Source organism: Pelophylax lessonae (genome assembly GCF_965119305.1).
Source record: "Pelophylax lessonae genome assembly, chromosome: 3".
Lineage (NCBI taxonomy): Eukaryota > Metazoa > Chordata > Amphibia > Anura > Ranidae > Pelophylax > Pelophylax lessonae.
This window is the reverse complement of record NC_138770.1, coordinates 28,466,833-28,488,125: the sequence shown is the minus strand read 5'-3', so window position 1 is coordinate 28,488,125 and position 21,293 is coordinate 28,466,833. Positions and strand designations below refer to the sequence as shown.

The following is a 21,293-nucleotide window of genomic DNA, read 5'->3' as shown; positions in this document are numbered from 1 at the left end:
AAAGGTTTACATGAGAGAAGTTGCAGAGGTCCCACACCGCTGCCTCCCATCTCCTGAGACTGCACTCAGTGACTTGGGTGTGAGACTATACAGACATATCCCTCCACCCAGCACAGCCAGCAAATAACAGAGCAAGTAACCCCGGGAGAATTGTTCTGTCAGAGATCTTACTATACCCAGCCATGGGGCAGAAAACCCGAAGAACATACCCCAGGTGCCTAGCTCTGGTAACTCCTATGGTGAAAGTCAACATTACGCTTCCAGCTGAAACCCAGAATCTCCATAAATCCAGTCTAGAGACATAAATTGTGTCTGCAGCACAGAGAAGGAAGATTATCGGAGAGAAATACAGAAATACAGGACGGGGAACACAGCTCAGGAAAGTGACCAGGGGATTACAGGCTGATATCACCTAGTCCCCGCCCTACTCTGGACCAATCAGTGAGCAGTATGGGTGGAGGAATGTATTTAGTGTTAATGACCCACCTGTGCTGATCTCTGTAGGAGTGTCCTCCTCTATAAATGTCCCCGTTATTCCATCCTCCTCCATAGACTGCTGATCATCCCCCACATACGTCTCTTCTTCTTCTGCTTTAACCTCAACTTTCATATCAATTGGATCTCCACTCTAAACCAAGAAAATGAGAGAAAATATCATCAGAAAACTATAAGGTCACTTAAAAAATCCACACATCATCTCCATGAGTCCATGTTCTAGATTCTCAGTCTGCTCCACCAACCTTGTAACAGTGAGGGATGGTGTGACCTTCCTGTGTGGAATCCCGGGAATACAGAGGACGGGGACATCTCTCTGGTGGGTTCCTGGTATTAGGTGGCTCCATCATATCCTTGTGTCCTTCTGAAAATTCCTCCATCACTCCATACTCCTCATCCTCCTCTTTATACTCTTCTTTAACATCAATATTATCATCCCCGAAGATTCCACTCTGAATATATAATAAAACATTAATTGTAACAAACATGCTGTGTATAAATCAGAACTACCAATAATTGTCACTCATCTACCTGATGATGGTGAGGGATGGTGTGACCTTCCTGTGTGGAATCCCGGGAATACAGAGGACGGGGACATCTCTCTGGTGGGTTTCTGTAGCTGGATGACTCCACCATGGTGTCCTGGTACAGATCTTTGTGTTCTTTTAGAAACTCTGACTCCTTCATCACCCCATCCTCATCATCCTCCTCTTTTATCTCTTCTTTAACCTCAACTTTAGAATCTCTCAGGTTTCCACTCTGAATATATAATAAAAATGACATCAATGGTAACAATGCATATAATGTACAGATCCTAATGATACTATCAGTGATTGTTCCTCATCTACCTGATGATGGTGGGGGATGGTGTGACCTTCCTGTGTGGAATCCTGGGAATATAGAGGACGGGGACATCTCTCTGGTGGGTTCCCATTACTGGATCCATCTGTAGGAAACACACACACTGACTGAATACATTGTTTCTATGTGTTTATCAGATGATGGGGGATCTAGGTGGATCCTCCGTACTGCTCTCTCCTTTACAATAAAGTCTCCTCTTACCCGGTGATGTGAGGGGCGGCTGATTCTCCATCATGACGTCCTTGTAGAGATCCTTGTGTCCTTCTAAATACTCCCACTCCTCCATGGAGAAATAGACAGTGACATCCTGACACCTTATAGGAACCTGACACACACAATGATACAGTCACCATCCAGACACATCCCTTGTCTGTTACTGGATTATGTCCCAGAATTCCCAGCACCGCTCACCTCTCCATGATCTCTCTGGTGACTTCTAGAATCTTCTTTGTATTTCTCTATTCCATCAGGGAGGGAGGTGGAGGCAATGTGATGGTCATATGATCTCCAGACTTAATACTACGTATAGATAACGTTTTTTAGTTTCATGCTTATAGGGGTATTGCGGCGTCATGCATGATGTGATGGCTCGGGGTATCCTTACTCCGCACAACACATCAGGCATCATACCGCAGAATGTATGTATTTGATTGAATGTATTTATTTGTATGACCGGAAATGTATTGTAATGTAGTGTATTTATGCGCTGCGTCGCAGTACAGGGGAGAATGTACCCCGACAAAGTATTGTTTTTTGTATATCTTTTATGCAAATAAAGATTACATTTTCAACCAGACTTAATAGGAGGAAAACTCTAGATCTGAACACAAATAGTAAAATCAAATGAAATTCCCAGAATCCTCCTCACCTCACCATTCAGGTTTCCATTTGATTAAAGCCCCACCTCAGACTGGGGTATAATTTACCCACACAGGACCCCCATACTGCGCAGAGTAAAAGCTTGTTGCAGGCATTCTGACATCATTACATACAACGCAGGACCAACAGTCCCACTTTGCTAATGAGGATGCCAAGGGTCCGCCCACATCCTAAGAGCATGAGTAAAAAAAAGCCAGATGGAGGGACATTGGGGGGAGGAGCTGTGAGGTCAGTGTGATGTCATAGGACATATAGACTCTGAATGGAGGGACATTTAGATGGGGAGATTTGAGGGGTCCTCTATATGAGTCTCCTGTGCTAACCAAATCATTGTTCCCGGGTGCCTCCCACTTCTCCTAAAATAAAGAGTGAACTTTGACCTTTACCATACAGAAATCTGTCAGGAATGTGTGAAAGTAAGCTCTCATGTGAGCAGGTGACATGCGGAGGAACGGAGTGTAAATAGCAGACACTTTCATCCAGAGCTACTAATGGTGGGGATGGATTTTGCTGCATGCTGGTGCCAACTTTCCACCCCCCAGGGTCACTGAAGGTGTGGAGAAAAGCTGTGTAAGAGGATATGGAGGAGAGATGAGGAGGAGATCCAGGAATCAGGATAAAGTTCAGGGAAAGGAACAGGTGAGCGCATCCAAGAGATGAAGCCGGGGTCACTACACAGAAAATCAATCCAAGGAAACAACAGGCAGGACGAGGAATAGAAAGAAGGAGCTCAGAGACAAATGAGAATATTGCTCAGCCAATGAGAGATTATCTCAGCATTACTTACATAATGAAGGAGATGAGGGGGAGGGGAGGTGACCATAGATATATGGAAATTCAGCTGGTTCAGCAGGGATCGGTCACATTTCCATCCATGTGTGGTCACTGCCGGATAAAAGTCACTCGATCAGCGGCTGCAGCCAATAGCTTCATCACTGATCTGTGTATTCTGAGAGCGGAGGAGCGCCCCCCAATGTCAGAATACAATAGTGCAGCGGGGAGGATTCCCCCATCCCCCTCCAATGTGTGGATGGGGGAATCGCTTCCATTTTTTCACTTATCTCGCTGGCTGAATGATAAAACTGAACCATGTATGGCTAGCTTTGAAAGCAAGATATATTAATCATCAACTGATCCCCCTGAAGGGGTTAATCTATGTATTACCTCCTCTGTCGCCAGTTCCTGCATTGTCTTCTTTCTCCGTCCTACCAAATGGAATGTCCTGTCCCTTGCTGACATCACTTCCTGTCTGTATTCCATAGAGACTTCCTGTCTGGGTAGAAGTGAGATCACCACCCTGTGGAGCTCAGAGGAACTGCAGCCCTGAGAAACGTCTGGTAGTGTGAACAAGGCCTTGTCCTGTGTGTGTATGTACTGTATATCCTTCCCCTTTCTCTCCTCCCTGAGTGTGTATGACGAGGCGGAGCTCCTGCTGGAACAGCGGTTGGAGGAGGAAGCCAAGTCTAGGAGGGAGACTGATAGAAAGGGCAGCAGAGTTGCAGGAGTGAGCGAGGAGGATCCAGTTCCTTTGACATCGGAGGTGAGGAGAGTGTGAAGGATGTTTGTGACTCTGGTAGCTGAAAAGCTGGGAGTCATATTTCTGTGGTTAGTGGGGAAGCACTACTAAGGGGGCGCCCTCACCATCACGTGTGTAAGAGGTGGAAGAAGGCGTGGCTACACTACAGCTGGCACAGTTTGGAGCACAGAGCACTTTCACACCTTATCAACTTTTCATTCATTTGTGGACTTTTTTGGAGCAACAGAACTTCGTTGAAGTAGATGCAATGTGGAAGCAGTGGACTTGCAGAGAACACTATATTGAGCAACAAATATTGTATGATTACATGAATTTGCACAGGTTATTACTTTATAGAAAATATTATAAGATAATGAAGTAGGTGTAAAGTGGAAGCAGTGGATCTGCAGGGAACAGCATCTTGAGCACAAAGCACTTTATGTTGTATATGAATTTGCACATGGATCAGTTTACTTCATTTATTGATAAACACCATAAGATGAATGAAGTAGTTGTAAATCTAGACCTAGGGAACACAAGGGAGGTGGAGTGGGAATCCTCCTATCCTCACTGTTAGCTCCAATCTTGTCAGGAGGCAATCACGATGATATTACAGCCCTTCAGTTGCTAACCCCCCAATAGATAATGAATTCACCCTCCGTCCGGCCGGGAGTTATGACAACACATAGCACTCAAACTTAGTGCAGTCACAACTAACTTTATTGCACGTGAAGCTCATATTTAAGGCAATGTTTTGAGCGGAAAAGACTGCTCCAAACCGGTTTATAATTCATCAGTCAATAGCACATATCAGACAGAATAATACATAAAAGGGCCTTTGCTTTTGCCATGCATTTGTGTCAATGTGAGGTGTTCCCGTATAATAATTTGTGTCCTGTGACAGAGTCGCCCCGGCTGCATTCAGTTGTCATGTGTTAATGTAAGCAATTGTTTATGGTTGGTGTCAGTAATCTCTTATGCAAAGTGTCTTGTAATCTAAATGCTAAATATCCAACTGTCAAGTGTTCAAATGAATGAATGGAGGGGTGGTTTAACATGTCGTCTAAATGCAAAATACAGCTGGCTAGTCTGGCTTGTTAAATCTGTAATTGCAGGGGGCCACAGTCTATCGTAGAATGAGCCCTAACAAATGTAATATGAAATATAATTTTTGTAAGGCACTTTGATACACTCTTTCAACCCAACCTTTGATCCCAGCTTATTCATAACGGTGGGATCACTTAGAGTCTCTGAATAGCACAAAACAGGTGACATTATATTCCAAGGTGTATGTAGGCTGGTGACTTGGTTGTTTGCACATAGGGCTATAACTTCTTAGAATTCTATCAAATCAAAAACAGACATGTTCAATGGGGAGGGCCACAGCTTGCAAAAGTCCATGGCCTGAAAAATCCAACTCCATTATTATGGCAATAAAGTCACTACAAAATAGACCATGGCAGCACATACCACCTGTTGATGATGGCATGTGATTTTTCAACATGTCCTAAGGCCTTTTCCAGGAAAGGGCAAAAAATAAACCTCCCGTTTTAATGAGAGGAAAAAAATTCCCTTTCAACCCTCGGTCAGAGCGGTCAGACCAAGTCCCTGGCGTCTATAACGAAAAAACAATGTCCTTTGTGTCCAATCGGCTTGACTTCGACTGTAAAGTGGAGACATGAATTTCTCGTGTCTCTCTCTTTTCCTGGGGTGAGCAAGGGCAAAATGAGGAGAGGTTCTCGGGGGGGGGGGGGGGGGGTGAGCACATGTTGCAAGTAACCAGACAGTGGCTACTAGTGCTCCGCTTGCTACAAAGCGTACCACTGTCGCACGAATGCGACGTCTTCCAGGAGTAGAGGTGTCCGCTGGCATTGTACCAATGCGTCTGTCTAGATCCAGCTGGAACTCGTCTGGTGCTCGTCGTCACAATCTCCAATGATTCGGCTGGTGCTCGTCACAATCTCCGGTAAGTTGTCGTGGGGTCCAGGGGTGGGGCTTCCGTCTGTCGCGATGCGTGGATCCAAACCGGGGAGTCGTCTGTCAGTACCGCTGTTCTGGTCACTGCTTGAACTGTTGCAGGAGGTCCGTGGGGTCGGTCTAGCGACGTCAGATTATGGAGGGGCCTTCACCAGGACTCTGTCTCCAGACTTGAATGGGTGGGTTGGTGCACCTGTTGGCAAAGGAAACAAGAGCGAGATATCACCATAATCACTGTTTAATTTTCCAATTACCACATATTCCTCTTGCAAAATCTCTAGATATGAGAATAAATGGACTCATGGGGTTGAGACGGGTCTGAAGTCATTCTGACTTTAGCAAGAATAGCAGGTAAGTACTGAGACAAAAATACAAGTTTTACAAGAATGGCAGGAGTATTTTGTGCCACTGGGCTTCTGGCCTATAGACAGGCAGCAAAAATAAATGCTAGTGAAACTACTCGCAGCACTGAGGTTTAGGGCCTACAGGAAGGCAGGTAACAGGAAGGATACTTAATGGCACTGTTTTGGGAGAAAACAGCATGTCTACGCATGCAACAATGGTGAGGGCCCTTGGAGGGGTTGAACTGCCTTGTATTCCTCCAAAGGTGGAGATGGGTTAAATTGCAGTCCTCTGACTCACCCAAGCAGGAAGCTACCTAGAACTGAGAATCCTTTGCATGGCTAAGATGCTGTGATCACTGAACAACAGGGAGTGAAATTCAAGCTGTCTTGTGTACATGGACACATAGAGACACACAAAACAGCTAGAAGTCAGTACTCATGCAAACATAAATCCATACGGGTTTGCACAATTGCTTGGTGACACCTGAACAGGAAATCGAAACCAAATGGCCTTGGAAACACAAAATCTGACTTCAAGAACCATTCATATGCAAAACCTGGGCAATGAGTCGCCTTAGGATGAAAAGAGATCAACTAATTGAATTCACCGCAGGAGGTTACCTTTAAAATTTTATCAAAGTAGTAACGCTGGCATAAATTCATTTTAATTCTTAGCATACTATCAACAAGCCAACCACTTCCATCCTATTTTTTTTTTTCATTTTTTTTTTAGTGACAGCTTTCTATTCTATTATTTAACAATACAGATTTCACATACTGCACATCTGATAACGTGCTGTGACATATAAATGACAATCAGTTCACTAGTTTCCAGAGTTACACATGGTATATGTACACAAATCTGTAAAATTTCATTTGCATCCAAGATTATAATATAAGAGTAGTACTACATTATCTGCCTGAGCACATTATCCCATACCAATAATCTTGTCAAGAGAAAAGGTAGTAAAAGAATAAGTGCATAAATTAGATCATGGATGCAAAAATTAGTGTTTAGCACCAGAATACAAAAGTATGTACCAATATACCAAAAGAAAACTCAAAAAAAAAGACCAGAGATGCTTAATTATCTAAAGCATAGCACCTCATTTATGCCAGAGCTCATATATGTCAAATTAGAACACATCAAATATCTGACACCCAATAAATAAAAACTTTCTAACACCCATAAAAACAGTCTAATCAATCAGAAAAAAAAAAACAATTTGGAAACAATACTCCCATAAGGTTGGTTGTTGTTGAAGGCTGTGCTTGGTCGTTCTGAAAATCTCAAATTAAAGTTATCTGAGGAATAAGCATCAAGAAAAGTTTAGTAACAAAATATTTTACTTTTCCTCCTAGAAATAAACCAACGGTTAGAGGAATTTAACATACAGTAAGCATATCAAACATTTCCCTTCCTAACAGTGCACTTCTCTAATACCAAAAATTGTTGACGTCAAAGTAATTATTACCACGTGGATTTCTATTTTTTTTGTTATTATTATGGTATACCATAAACTTAAAGAAAAAAATTATTATTGTTCACCATGGTTGAAAAAAAAATGAGCAGCTCAAAACATTAGTAATTTCTCATTTGAATATAAGAACCCATACGTCACCCATTCTTTAGCAATTCGGAACATTCCTTAAAACTTGTTTTCTCTACAAGGCAAAACTGATCGTTAATTTGTATGACAATACAGCTGTTTACAGTTCTTCTTGCTATTACCTGTGTCACAGACCGAAAGAGGTGGGGGGGGGGGGGGGGTTTGTTTGCTAAAAAGGCACTAGAAAATATATTGTTGTTTTTTTTTTTTTTCAAAGTCAGTGATAAAGAAAGAAAAGTTGGTGACACAAAACCTTACTGATAAAAGTTCAAAATTGCTTATGATTTTTAAGGATGGAAATACAATTTTAGTCCTTAAGGTCACATTTTACACACCAAATATATATTTCCTTGCTTATAAAAGCTGCCATGACAAGTGTAGTACAGATTTGTTACCTTTTCCGTGGCAAAATCACATCACTTTAAAACATAAGAAATAATAAACACAAAACAAATTATTATGCAACCAACATTCATTCAATGCTTTGCTGATACAGCACCTTTAGGAACAGTGTTAAAACGAACACAACATAACGATTAATGGATCTAAGGTTGCCTATACACGATACAATTTTTATACAATCTTCCTAAACGTAAATTTCATCATTTTCTCGGAATTCTCCTTACCTTGAGACTTTCCCATTATCTTAAGCTCAGAATACAAAGTGAGATCAGCTGAGTTTGAAGGTTTATATATATTTAATAGGGGTGGTGAAGTCAGTGTTTAGACTTTATTGGGAAAAACCTAGTTTCCCAACTTATGTGGTTTCCTGCGTCTAAATAATCAGATTTATACACATCCAACTCATCTATGTTAACTATGCTTGGTGGCCAAGTGTATACCTTCAGGCTCAGCTTAATATCACATACAATCTCCACATACATCTATACAATGGCATGCAATCTTATATAACGACTAAATACACTTAAGTGTCTATACAAATATATACAAGGTTTTGGAGGGAGAATTCACTATCACACACAGTACTGCTTTTTAACCGGGTCCCAGACCCCATCTTTCTTTGGCGCTTCAGGCGCTGGAGTATCAGACCCCATCTTTGGGAATTTCAGATTCCCGGGAGGTGCTAAAATTAGCGGTTAACTGGGTACCGTTTATCTGCTCTGACAGTATAGGGTAGTAATAATAATAATAGAAAATATAATTACTTACCCCATACTGTGTTTTTGGCAGATCTCACTTTCTGACACCAAAACTGTAAGCTCAAATCTTGTCAGGAGGCAATCACGATGATATTACAGCCCTTCAGTTGCTAACCCCCCTTTTCTAGATAGTGAATTCACCCCCGTCCGGCCGGGAGTTATGACAACACATAGCACTCAAACGTAGTGCAGTCACAACTAACTTTATTGCAAGTGAAGCTCATATTTAAGGCATGTTTTGAGCGGGAAAAATCTGCTTTAACTGGTTTACAATTTACTGGTCAATTTGACAATAGAACATGTCTCACAGAAACTGTACATGAAAGGCTTTGTTTCCCTATGCATTTGTGTCACTATGAGGTGTTTTGTTGTAGTATCGGTCCGTCTTGTGTTCCGCTTGTCTGTGTTAATGTAAGCAATTGTCAATTGTTTATGGTGGTGTCAGTCTCTATGCAAAATGTCTTGTAATCTAAATGCTAAGCCTTAACTCGTTAAGTGTCTGAATGAATGAATGGAAAAGTGTTGAACATGTCAATGTCTTTTCATCTATATGCAAAATACAGCTGTCTGCTGTCCAAGGTTGTTATGAATAGGTGCTAGTCTGGCTTGTTAAATCTGTAATTGTAGGGGGCCACAGTCTATCGTAGAATGAGCATAAACTGAAATATATATCTGAAATATCATAAGGCATATTAATACAATCTTTCATACCCCTAAAAGGCTGGATGAGGAGTAGGAGGAGTTTGGAACAGGCAGCACCCTCAAATCTTCAGAAGTATGAGATGAACCCCAAAAACCCCAAATATCATTCAGCTCTGCTGCAGGCCACAATTTAATTTTTTTTAACCCAAGGCTGTATATTGAATAGTGGAATAGAAAAAAAGTGTATGATTTTTGAAACCACTCAATAATAGCACATGTGAACTGAACACAGCAGTGTATGATCAGTCAGCACAGCACAGCTGAAGGAAAAACGCTGCACACAGTGCCTGATAGAAAAATACTTTTCTCCCTCTTCCTCAGTGGGCAAAAAAGATTGTTCACTGCACCCCAAAAAGATTGTGTTCACTGCACCCCACACACAGCAAAATGGATGTGGACCACTGACACCTGCCTATCTCCTATCCCACCCCACACAGCAATATCGATTGTAGTTTGTAGAACACACTGACCCTAAAAATCAGCAGACTCTCTCCCTAAAAGGATTGATAAGATCGTAGATCGGTCACTGCAAACCCCACCCCACACAGCAATATCGATTGTAGTTTGTAGAACACACTGACCCTAAAAATCAGCAGACTCTCTCCCTAAAAGGATTGATAAGATCGTAGATCGGGTGACTGCAAACCCCACCCCACACAGCAATATCGATTGTAGTTTGTAGAACACACTGACCCTAAAAATCAGCAGACTCTCTCCCTAAAAGGATTGATAAGATCGTAGATCGGTCACTGCAAACCCCTCCCATACAGCAAAATCGATCGTAGAAAACTGACCCTAAAAATCAGCAGACTCTCTCCCTAAAATGCCTACAACTCGCCCTGCCTAACACACTCCGACCTGTCCCTCAATTCTATCCAGACACAAATGTTTTTTTTTTCCTGTCTGTCCCTAATCAGCAGCCAGCACGTTGATGTGTGCTCTTTCCCTGAACTAAACAGCAGAATGACGCCGCAGCGGCGCTGCCTCGAACTTATAAAGACTTGGTCACATGCTTCCGACAGCCAATCACAGCTACTAATACATTTGTAGGCATGGCTGGGATGGCTTAGGCACACCAGTTAAACGCTTGTTGATTGGCTGTTGTAAGCCCGCCATGAAAAGCGCGCCAATGCATGCAAAACCCGGAAATAAAATGACCGAACACGGATTTTTACCCGAACATACAGTAAAGTTTTCGGGTCCGTGTTCGGGTAACAAAAATCCAATTATTCGGTACGAACACGAATAATACAGTCCGTGTTCGCTCAACCCTAATCTTCACTCAAAGTCCATGATGTCATATGAGGTCTTTGGGCGGGAAGTGGTTTAATACAGGAGAATAATGTCCGCGCCCCCCCAAGCCTCCGCTTATTTGTAGAGACATAAACCATTTGGAGTGCCAGAATCCCAATCTTTTTCTCATTGGTATAATGTCAAGGATTTTGCAGACAGAGGAAATTAGCTTTTTAACGTTAGCAAGCATGTTGTGTGAAGGTCCTTCTTCATTATAATGACAATGTGGGGGAGAGAAATCCTCTGCACCTTCCTCCAGTACGGCATCCATATCCTCTCCATTCCCTCCTGTCTCTGCATCCTCTAGGACCGGCATATCAGGATCTGACTCCGGTTGGTAAACTGGAGCAGGAGAAGAGGCGGGGAGTTTTATAGCTCTGGACAAAGATGACCGTATTAAGACGTAATCTGTCCAAGGAATGGCAACAGAAAATTCTGCTTTGGTCAGGTAGCCCACATGTTGTGTGTCTGAGAAAGAGCTAGAACCAGAAATGGACATTGGTGTTCAAGCATGGACTTTATATACAGTCCAGCATTTTGGACAGATAAGACAGGGTCATCCTGTACCTCTGACCAATACTCTATTATTCTTTAGGATATAATCAATAATTCTCATTCCATCTTCCATTGCATTGGAAGAGAAGCAAGGGTTAAGGCAGGTTCACAGGCTGCAACTGCAGACAGATATACCCCCGAAGAATAAGACCAACACATGAAGTTTCTACAAGAAGATGCTGCACACCCCCCCCCCCCCCTAAGGACACACCCAATCATCATGACTGAGTATACCCTTGAAGGACACAGCATCCTCCAATGACAACTCATATGGCTAAGCTCACAAAGGCCACATCAAGCAAATAGGTGACTCATTATCAGGGCTTGTTTTCACAGAGAATAGGTGCAGGTACTACCCCTTTCTCTGTCCCTACCCACCTCTGAGTACCATTCCTTGGTTCCATCCCCCTACCCACCTTCGAGCACCATTCCTTGGTTCCAACCCCTACCCACCTCTGAGCACCATTCTTTGGTTCCACTCACCATTTCTTGGTTCCACCCCTACCCACCTCCAAGCACCATTCCTTGGTTCCGACCTCTACCCACCTCCCAGTGCTGCCCTTTTAGACAATACAGAACCAGGTATCATTTTGTGGTGCTGAGTAATTTGTATGGAATTTGGTAAAGATAACAAGAAAAACAGTAAAATAGATTCCCTGCAGCCGGTAACGAAAGATCCCCTAACAACAATGGACCACCCATAACAGAATACCCCCTGGCAAATAATAAACTACTGGCTGCAACAACAAGTCTCCCCACAGCCAGCATCAATAGACCCCTCCCAGCAACAACTGACCCCCAGAAGTTTAAGACCCACCCCCCCAGCAATAGTAGGTCCTCCACCAGCAATAATAGACCTCCTCAGCAACAAAAGACCCCCCTGCCAAAATAGATCCCCTCCATCTAGAATAGACCCCCCAGCAGCGAGCATCAATAGACCCTGCAGCACACTCCAGCACCCCTTGCCATTACATACATTCAGTGCTACAGGTGCCCTATTTGCAGTCCCCCGCGTTGCCGCTGAAAAAAAATCCCTGCTTATTATGCTGGAAAAGCTCTTCCTCTTCATAATTGCCTAATCTGACATCCTGCAATGCAGGAAGAAGTGTCCCGGTTGGGACAAGGTGTTGACCACTAAGACATTCTGCTGCTCTGTCCTTCTGTTCACTTTGCACCCCTCTTCTAGAATGAGCTTCTAGCTTAACCACCATAAAGGTGACAGAAAATTCTGCTTTTGTCAGGTAGGCCACATGTTGTGTGCCTGAGATAGAGCTAGAACCAGAAACGGACATTGGTGGTAAAACTGGGTCCTACTCCGGTACAAGAGACACATTGTCACTCCAAGGCTGAGTATTGAGTGGACCTCTGGCAGAGCCAATCTCCTGTGATTTAGAATTGGCTCCCTTTCTCCTGGTCTCCACCATAGCTATAAGTGAAGGTATCCCCCTGTGGGGTACTCATGGAATAGGGTGTGAGAGATAGGGTGCAGTGTGTCTGAAAGGAGTACGCGGTAACCCAGGTGTTGACTGTCCTGCAACAAGTGGTGAAAGGGCACCGGAGTACCTTATCGGGGCTCTAGGTGGAAGTGACATTAAAGGGTGTGACCAGTGGTGTGACCACCTGAGACTGAGCTCTGAATTTTAGCGCCAAGTTTGAAAAGCTTACGCCGTAAGGGGAATACATTCCAGACTTAGTAATGTTTTATAGAGTAATGGTGAAAGTTACAGGGTGACCCCGTCTTATCTGTCCTGAATGCTGGACTGTATATAAGGTCCATGCTTTACTCATCATGGTGGGCATGTCCCCGAAGAGTTCCTTAGGGACTGGGTTTCATAGTTATGAGGTTCCATAGTGCTGAACTACAACCCTGGACCTGTATAGCACCCTGTGGCTAACTCAACACATTGCACCAAGTGCCATAGTGAGCACCTCATGCTGGATCCAATGCCTGAAACAACATTACAGGGCATTTCCAGAGCGTGGGGGTCTGATTACAGCTCCCAAGGTTGTACCGATCCGGGTACACTGCTTCTGTGTAGACAGTAGAAGACAGCGAGGGCTGATTGAAGAATCAGAAGATAAAATAATAAAGAGGAAAATAATAAACCAGTGAAGATAACCCACGAATATATCCCATTCTAGGTTGGTGCACATTATTCTGCTCACACAATCAGTGCAAGTCCAGCTGGTCACTGAGGCATCAAAAGAAACTTGAATGGACAATCATGCTCCAACCAAATACTCCTTTATTAGAATATATCCAGAAGTGACAACATGGCAGGAGAGATGAGACTGTCAACACGTTTCACACTACAAGCACTTAGTCATAGCAAACCCGCCATACTGCTTTCTCTCTATTTAAACATACAACATCAATTACCATATTAATTAATATTTAAGCTGAACATCATAGACATGTGCAGAATGGAAACATTTGTTTTGTTTCAGATAAATCTGTTTAGTTATTTTATTTTGCGTTCTAGAATTTATTTAATTTCATGCTTTGAGAACGATTGGAATTCTGATCGGTCGAGAAACGATCGACTGATTTGAATTCTGTGTGAAGAAAAGCGGGTTGGGAAGCTGGCCGCCCGCATCCTTACCAACCATGACTTATCAGCTGTCAGCGGGCTTCCCCACTGACAGATGAATGGAAAGAAAAGAATGCCGGCATTGCCCAGAAATAGAAAAATGTTTAAAAAAATTAAATGACGTGGGGTCCCCTCCCCCCCCAGTCTATACCAGGCCCATGCCAAAATGTAAAAAAATAAATAAAATGGCGTGGGGTCCCCCCAAAATCCATACCAGACCTTTACCTGAGCATGCAGTTTGGCAGGTCAGGAAAGGGGGGGACAACAAGTGCCCCCCCTCCTAACCCATACCAGGCCACATGCCCTCAACATGGGGGGGTGCTTTGGGGCAGCTCTCTTCCAGCCAGCCACCCACAGCCCCTGTGCCAGCCAGCCACCCACCCACCACAGGGTGCCAGACAGCCACTGACCCACCACAGGGTGCCAGATAGCCACCACAGGGTGCCAGCCAGTCGCTCACCCACCCACCACAGGGTGCCAGACAGCCAGCCAACCACAGGCCCTGTACCAGCCAGCCGCCCAAAGGCCCTGTACCAGCCACCAACCCACCACAGGGTGCCAGCCAGCCACCCACCACAGGGTGCCAGCCAGCCACCCACCACAGGGAGCCAGCAAGTCAGCCATTAAGCATTAAACAAAAATTAACATGTTTAGTACCAGATTTGTGTCAAAAATTGTCTTCATTTTTCAAAACTTTAAATGTACAAAATATCAGCCAATACCGATACGTTGTGATCAAAATATCGGCATCGGCCCTGAAAAAACCATATCGGTCTATCCCTAACCGAAGGGTCTGGTATAGAAACGGGGAGGGGAGCACGCCGTTTTCTTCTATTGCCGGGCAATGTCGGCATTCTTTTCTTTCCATTCATCTGTCAGTGGGGAAGCCCGCTGACAGCTGATGAGTCATGGTTGGTAAGGATGCGGGCGGCCGGCTTCCCAGCTTGCTGCTTAACAACCAGCTATTTCTTCACACAGAATTTGCATCGGTCGATCGTTTTTTTTTTTTTTGACTGATCCGAATTCGAATTGTTCTGAAAAGTTGGAATTTGTTACAAAATGAATAAATGGAACACATTTTAACAAATTTCAACGAGATTCATTGCAATTTCATTTGGAGATTTGGATACATCCGAATCTAGGAATAACCAAAAATTGGTCGGGATTTGTATTCGCACCGAAACGAATTTCACGTGTCTAACACTTAATGGCCACCCGCCAACAGCTGGGCTCCCAGCCAATGCAAATGGCCACCGATGGCCGGGCCCACTCTCCAGGCATGGATCCTCTACACATGTGTGCCATAACACCACCCCGCTGATAGCTGGGGACTCAATTAACCACTCGGGACATCCTGGAAGACTTCTGGATAAAAAAAGGAAGCTCTTGACATCCCGCACAGCTGCCCAGCACCAGACCCGCCCACCGATACTTCCAATAGGTAGGAAAACTTCATACAAAAATGGTCCTATAAGTGAGGAGGACAAAAAAGGAACGCCGTCTTTGGCTTATCCTGAACATTTATGGGGGTGGGGTCTTATGGGGGAGGAACGAGGGCGGGGCTACCCAAATGTATGCTGCCATGGACATCTGTCAGGAAAGCACATTATGGCCACTAGATGGAACTGACCATTATAGGAAATCCCAATTCGCCATGACTGGGGGAATGCGGGTCACATTTCATGAACACATTTATAACAACCAGATCTGTAAGTGTTTGTGAAATCTTCCCGCACAAAATCTACTCAGCCAATGAAAGGTAAGGACTCCATTTTTATTTTTCTCCTGCTATCAATGGCCAACACGGGACAACACTTCATCCATGTCTCTAGTGATCTCTGATCTCCTTATGAAGTGTTTCTTACATGATGAAGATCAGCCATGGAGTATATCAGGGTGTGCTTCTTCCCCACATGTCCACCAACATTTATATAGAAGACATTTCCCGCACTAAAGGCACTAATACACCTCCAAGGTTGTGTGGGACCCCTGATGTACAAGAAGACAGGACTTCAGTGAGGAACATTTCCCTCACTCAGGACAGGAATACGGCTTCTCCCCCATGTGAGATCTCTGATGTTTAGAAAGATTGTACATCTGTGAAAAACATTTCCCGCACTCAGGACAGGAATATGGCTTCTCACCAGTGTGCGAGCTCTGATGCTTGGAAAGAGCAGACTTGCCTGAAAAACATTTCCCGCACTGATGTGTGGAAAGATGGGAGTTCTGTGAAAAACATTTCCCGCACTCAGGACAGGAATACGGCTTTTCCCCTGTGTGCGATCTCTGATGTGTGTAAAGATGGGACTTCTGTGTAAAACATTTCCCGCACTCAGGACAGGAATACGGCTTCTCACCCGTGTGAGATCTCTGATGTTTGGAAAGATCGGACTTCTGTGCAAAACATTTCCCGCACTCAGGACAGAAATACGGTTTCTCCCCCGTGTGAGATCTCTGATGTTTGGAAAGATTGGACATCTGTGAAAAACATTTCCCGCACTCAGGACAGGAATGCGGCTTCTGACCAGTATGCAATGTCTGATGTTTGGAAAGATAGGACTTCTGTGAAAAACATTTCCCGCACTCAGGACAGGAATACGGCTTCTCACCAGTGTGCGATCTCTGATGCTTGGAAAGAGCAGACTTGCCTGAAAAATATTTCCCGCACTGATGTGTGGAAAAATGGGAGTTCTGTGAAAAACATTTCCCGCACTCAGGACAGGAATACGGCTTTTCCCCTGTGTGCGATCTCTGATGTGTGTAAAGATGGGACTTCTGTGTAAAACATTTCCCGCACTCAGGACAGGAATACGGCTTCTCACCCGTGTGAGATCTCTGATGTTTGGAAAGATCGGACTTCTGTGCAAAACATTTCCCGCACTCAGGACAGAAATACGGTTTCTCCCCCGTGTGAGATCTCTGATGTTTGGAAAGATTGGACATCTGTGAAAAACATTTCCCGCACTCAGGACAGGAATGCAGGCTTCTGACCAGTATGCAATGTCTGATGTTTGGAAAGATAGGACTTCTGTGAAAAACATTTCCCGCACTCAGGACAGGAATACGGCTTCTCACCAGTGTGCGATCTCTGATGCTTGGAAAGAGCAGACTTGCCTGAAAAATATTTCCCGCACTGATGTGTGGAAAGATGGGAGTTCTGTGAAAAACATTTCCCGCACTCAGGACAGGAATACAGCTTTTCCCCTGTGTGCGATCTCTGATGTGTGTAAAGATGGGACTTCTGTGTAAAACATTTCCCGCACTCAGGACAGGAATACGGCTTCTCACCCGTGTGAGATCTCTGATGTTTGGAAAGATCGGACTTCTGTGCAAAACATTTCCCGCACTCAGGACAGAAATACGGTTTCTCCCCCGTGTGAGATCTCTGATGTTTGGAAAGATTGGACTTCTGTGCAAAACATTTCCCGCACTCAGGACAGGAATACGGCTTCTCACCAGTGTGCAATCTCTGATGTTTGGACAGATTGGACATCTGTGAAAAACATTTCCCGCACTTAGGACAGGAATATGGCTTCTCACCAGTATGCAATGTCTGATGTTTGGAAAGATTGGACATCTGTGAAAAACATTTCCCGCACTGAGGACAGGAATACGGCTTCTCACCGGTGTGAGATCTTTTATGCTCATTAAGATGGCCTTTCAAACGGAAACTCCTCCCGCACTCAGAACAGGAGAACCTTTTATCTGTTGTAAGGACGGCACCGTCCCTCACAGTCTGAGGTTCCTCAGGATAAGAGGAATACGATGGTCCATCTACACTGTGTGGTTCCAGATGGACATTTGAGGTAGCCGGGTTTTCTCCTGGACTATACTGTGTGATGTCCTCATCTTCTACTTTACAGTCTGGAGACAAAGTGAGACAATCCTCTGAGGTTTTCCTCATCTCCCGTCCATGTACTAAAATAGAAATACAAAGATTATTACTAGACATCAGCAGATTGGTTTCCCTCCGCCCACATCAGGCAGCTTTGTCTCTGAGGATCTTACAATCCCCCCCTCAAGGTAACTAGTAAATGGGTCCTCTGATCTCCTACCAGTTCATTTCTTTATTCATGGACCTTAGTCACAGAGTGAGGAAACAACGAGTACTGTCTTTTATAGGAGTGAGAGTGATGAGGGGATTATAGGACGAGTGACCCCTCCCCCTCTATCATTCATTGCCATCTTCCCAACACAAGAAGTCCCGCACTTCCTTATTTAGTCATGAATAACAGCGTGGCTGAGCCCCACCAGAGGTCAGAGAGTGAGGATGGGGGAGAACAACCAAGATGAAGACTGGATTGACCCTGAAGACCACCATCATTGGGTTACTGACTCCTCCCTCATTATCACTTTCTGTTTAAGGTTCCAAAGTTGGAGGATGTTATCACATTATTATACCCATGTAAAAGTCTGTCCTCCAATGAAATCATCAGATATAAAATGTCCAGCTGGTAGAAAATGGGTGTAACAAAAGAGAATCCATATTATGTGTATATATAGCAGTGGGTAGAGGGGAGAGAGCAGAAGTCAGGAGTATGTAATGTACAACATAGAGTATATAGTGCAGGGGTCAGGAGTATGTAATGTACAACATAGAGTATATAGTGCAGGGGTCAGGAGTATGTAATGTACAACATAGAGTATATAGTGCAGGGGTCAGTAATATGTAATGTACAACATAGAGTATAGTCAGGTCCATAAATATTGGGACATAGACACAATCCTAATCTTTTTGGCTCTATACACCACCACAATGGATTTAGTGCAGCCTACAGCCAGCCCCTGTTTTGCTTTTGAAACAGCTGAGCTCATTTCCTCCTTGTAAAAAAGGAGATGAGGTAGTTGGCGCTGCCTAAAGTTGTATATGATTGTATAATTTATGGAGGACAGATTAGATAAAAAAACAATATCTAATATATAAAGTGGTTCTCAGGCTGAAATATATATAGGTGAAAAGTGCAATAGATCAATCAATACAGTTAAAAAATAAATATACATATATATCTCTTATACACGTATATAAAGTGCAAAATAGTGCAAGAAATTGGTGCAATAAACGCATACAGTGCGCACTCCCCCAGAAATTATATAAGTGGTATAATATGATTATATTATCAAAAATGGCCAGTTGGAGGATCTGGCATGTGGATGAACAGAAATAGGTGTACTCCTGCGTGAATATATATTATAAATTATTTTTCAGTGAAAAGTGCAACTATATTGGAAGTATGGGGTAAGAGTGCAATTGCTGTGATAAAAAGAGTACGTTTCAGTGCACTGTGGTATAACAAAGGATACAAAATATAAAATGTGACAAATAAATAAATAAACTTGAAAAAGTGCTTGTGTGCACGATAAACTTAAATCGGGAATGACTAATCTGAGAACATACACAGGTGAAAAAATTATTGATTAATCTATACCAGAAGTGACATTCAATCGATCAGAAATATTAAATTAGGAAAAAAAGTCCATAAAAAGTCCAATTAGCGGTGAACTATGGCGGTTTTCTATTCCGAGCACCCCAAGATTGGATAGCGGACCCTGGTCCTATATGCCTGCTACCCCTGTAGGGGTGTAACTATCTGGTGAGTGCGGGAGAAATTGTGAATAAGAGGGGAGCACTGTCTCCACACCCAGCACTCGAACGATTGGAACACCACTGTATAACCACTCACGGAATAGAATACCGCCATAGTTCACCGCTAATTGGACTTTTTATGGACTTTTTTTCCTAATTTTTTCCTAATTCAATATTTCTGATCGATTGAATCTCACTTCTGATATAGATTAATCGATAATTTTTTCACCTGTGTATGTTCTCAGATTAGTCATTCCCGATTTAAATTTATCATGCACACAAGCACTTTTTCAAGTTTATTTATTTGTCACATTTTATATTTTGTATCCTTTGTTATACCACAGTGCACTGAAACGTACTCTTTTTATCACAGCAATTGCACTCTTACCCCATACTTCCAATATAGTTGCACTTTTCACTGAAGAATAATTTATAATATATATTCACGCAGGAGTACACCTATTTCTGTTCATCCACATGCCAGATCCTCCAACTGGCCATTTTTGATAATATAATCATATTATACCACTTATATAATTTCTGGGGGACTGCGCACTGTATGCGTTTATTGCACCAATTTCTTGCATATTTTGCACTTTATATACGTGTATAAGAGATATATATGTATATTTATTTATTTTTTAACTGTATTGATTGATCTATTGCACTTTACACCTATATATATTTCAGCCTGAGAACCACTTTATATATTAGATATTGGTTTTTTATCTAATCTGTCCTCCATAAATTATACAATCATATATACAACTTTAGGCAGCGCCAACTACCTCATCTCCTTTTTTACATTTTTAACCGGTTGCCGACCGCCGCACGACTATATACTGCGGCGGTCAGCCCCGGCCAGGCAGAGTGACGTATCGGTACGTCACTCGCCTGTCACTGACTTGCGAGCCTATAGCGAGCGGGCGCGCGCCCGCCGAGGCGCGCGCCCGCCGCGGCTCGTTCACAGGCAAGTCAGTGCGTGTGACCGGCGGACTCGATGTCCGCCGGCCACACTACGATCGCTCCTGTGAAGGGAGAAAGACAGAGCAGCTTGTGTAAACAAGCTGCCTGTCAGTTCTCCCTGTGTAAAAGTAAAGATCTGACCGTTCTACTATGTAGAACGGTGGATCTTTGCTTTTACACCAATAGCAATGTCCCTACACAGTAGAAAGCACGCCCCTAGGACACACTTAACCCCTCCCTTCCCAATAAAGTTAACCCCTTCCCTGCCAGTGTCATTTTTGCAGTAACAGTGCATATGTATAGCACTGATTACTGCAGTAATGTCACTGGTAACCCCAAAAGTGTCAAAAATGTCAGTCAAGGGTCCGATTTGTCCGCCGCAATGTCGCAGTACCGAAAAAAAAATCGCAGATCGCCGCCATTACGCGTTAAAAAAAAAAACACCAAAAATGACAAAAATCTTTCTCTTTGTTAGTAAACGCGATAACTTTTGCGCAAACCAATCAAAATACGCTTTTTGCGATTTTTTTTACCAAACATAGGTAGCATAAAACAAATTGGCCGAAAAATGTTAAAAAATTTTGATTTTTACTTTTTTTTTTGGGGAATTTCATATAAAAAAATGTGAAAAATATTGTTATTTTTGCAAAATTTACGCTCTTTTTTTGTTTATAGCGCGTGATCAAAAAATCGCACAGGTGATCAAATACCACCAAAAGAAAGCTCTGTTTGTGGGAAAAAAAGGACGTCAAATTCGTTT

General features: G+C 43.3%; 4 protein-coding genes across 4 annotated transcripts in view; all 4 read right to left on the bottom strand.

Annotated features, from left to right (window-relative positions):
• Nucleotides 1–11,336, bottom strand: part of LOC309550264 (uncharacterized protein) — a gene marked incomplete at its 5' end in the record, with an annotated part of 231,995 nt that extends 220,659 nt beyond the window's left edge. The window contains 3 exons of the mRNA XM_082250672.1: nt 487–628; nt 1,027–1,254; nt 11,100–11,336. Of these exons, the coding sequence (XP_082106798.1) occupies nt 487–628; nt 1,027–1,254; nt 11,100–11,336 (607 nt within the window). The remainder of the gene's footprint in view (nt 1–486; nt 629–1,026; nt 1,255–11,099) is intronic.
• The window catches only part of LOC309549859 (gastrula zinc finger protein XlCGF66.1-like), a gene marked incomplete at its 3' end in the record, with an annotated part of 187,184 nt that overhangs the window by 65,954 nt on the left and 99,937 nt on the right, over nt 1–21,293 (bottom strand). The gene's annotated exons all lie outside the window — the stretch shown is intronic.
• The window catches only part of LOC309550263 (uncharacterized protein), a gene marked incomplete at both ends in the record, with an annotated part of 667,886 nt that continues 662,607 nt past the window's right edge, over nt 16,015–21,293 (bottom strand). Inside the window, 3 exon segments of the mRNA XM_082250671.1 lie at nt 16,015–16,623; nt 16,669–16,962; nt 16,964–17,450. Of these exon segments, the coding sequence (XP_082106797.1) occupies nt 16,015–16,623; nt 16,669–16,962; nt 16,964–17,450 (1,390 nt within the window).
• The window catches only part of LOC309549857 (uncharacterized protein), a gene marked incomplete at both ends in the record, with an annotated part of 31,810 nt that continues 29,878 nt past the window's right edge, over nt 19,362–21,293 (bottom strand). The window contains one exon of the mRNA XM_082250354.1: nt 19,362–19,366. Coding sequence (XP_082106480.1) covers nt 19,362–19,366 — 5 coding nt within the window. The remainder of the gene's footprint in view (nt 19,367–21,293) is intronic.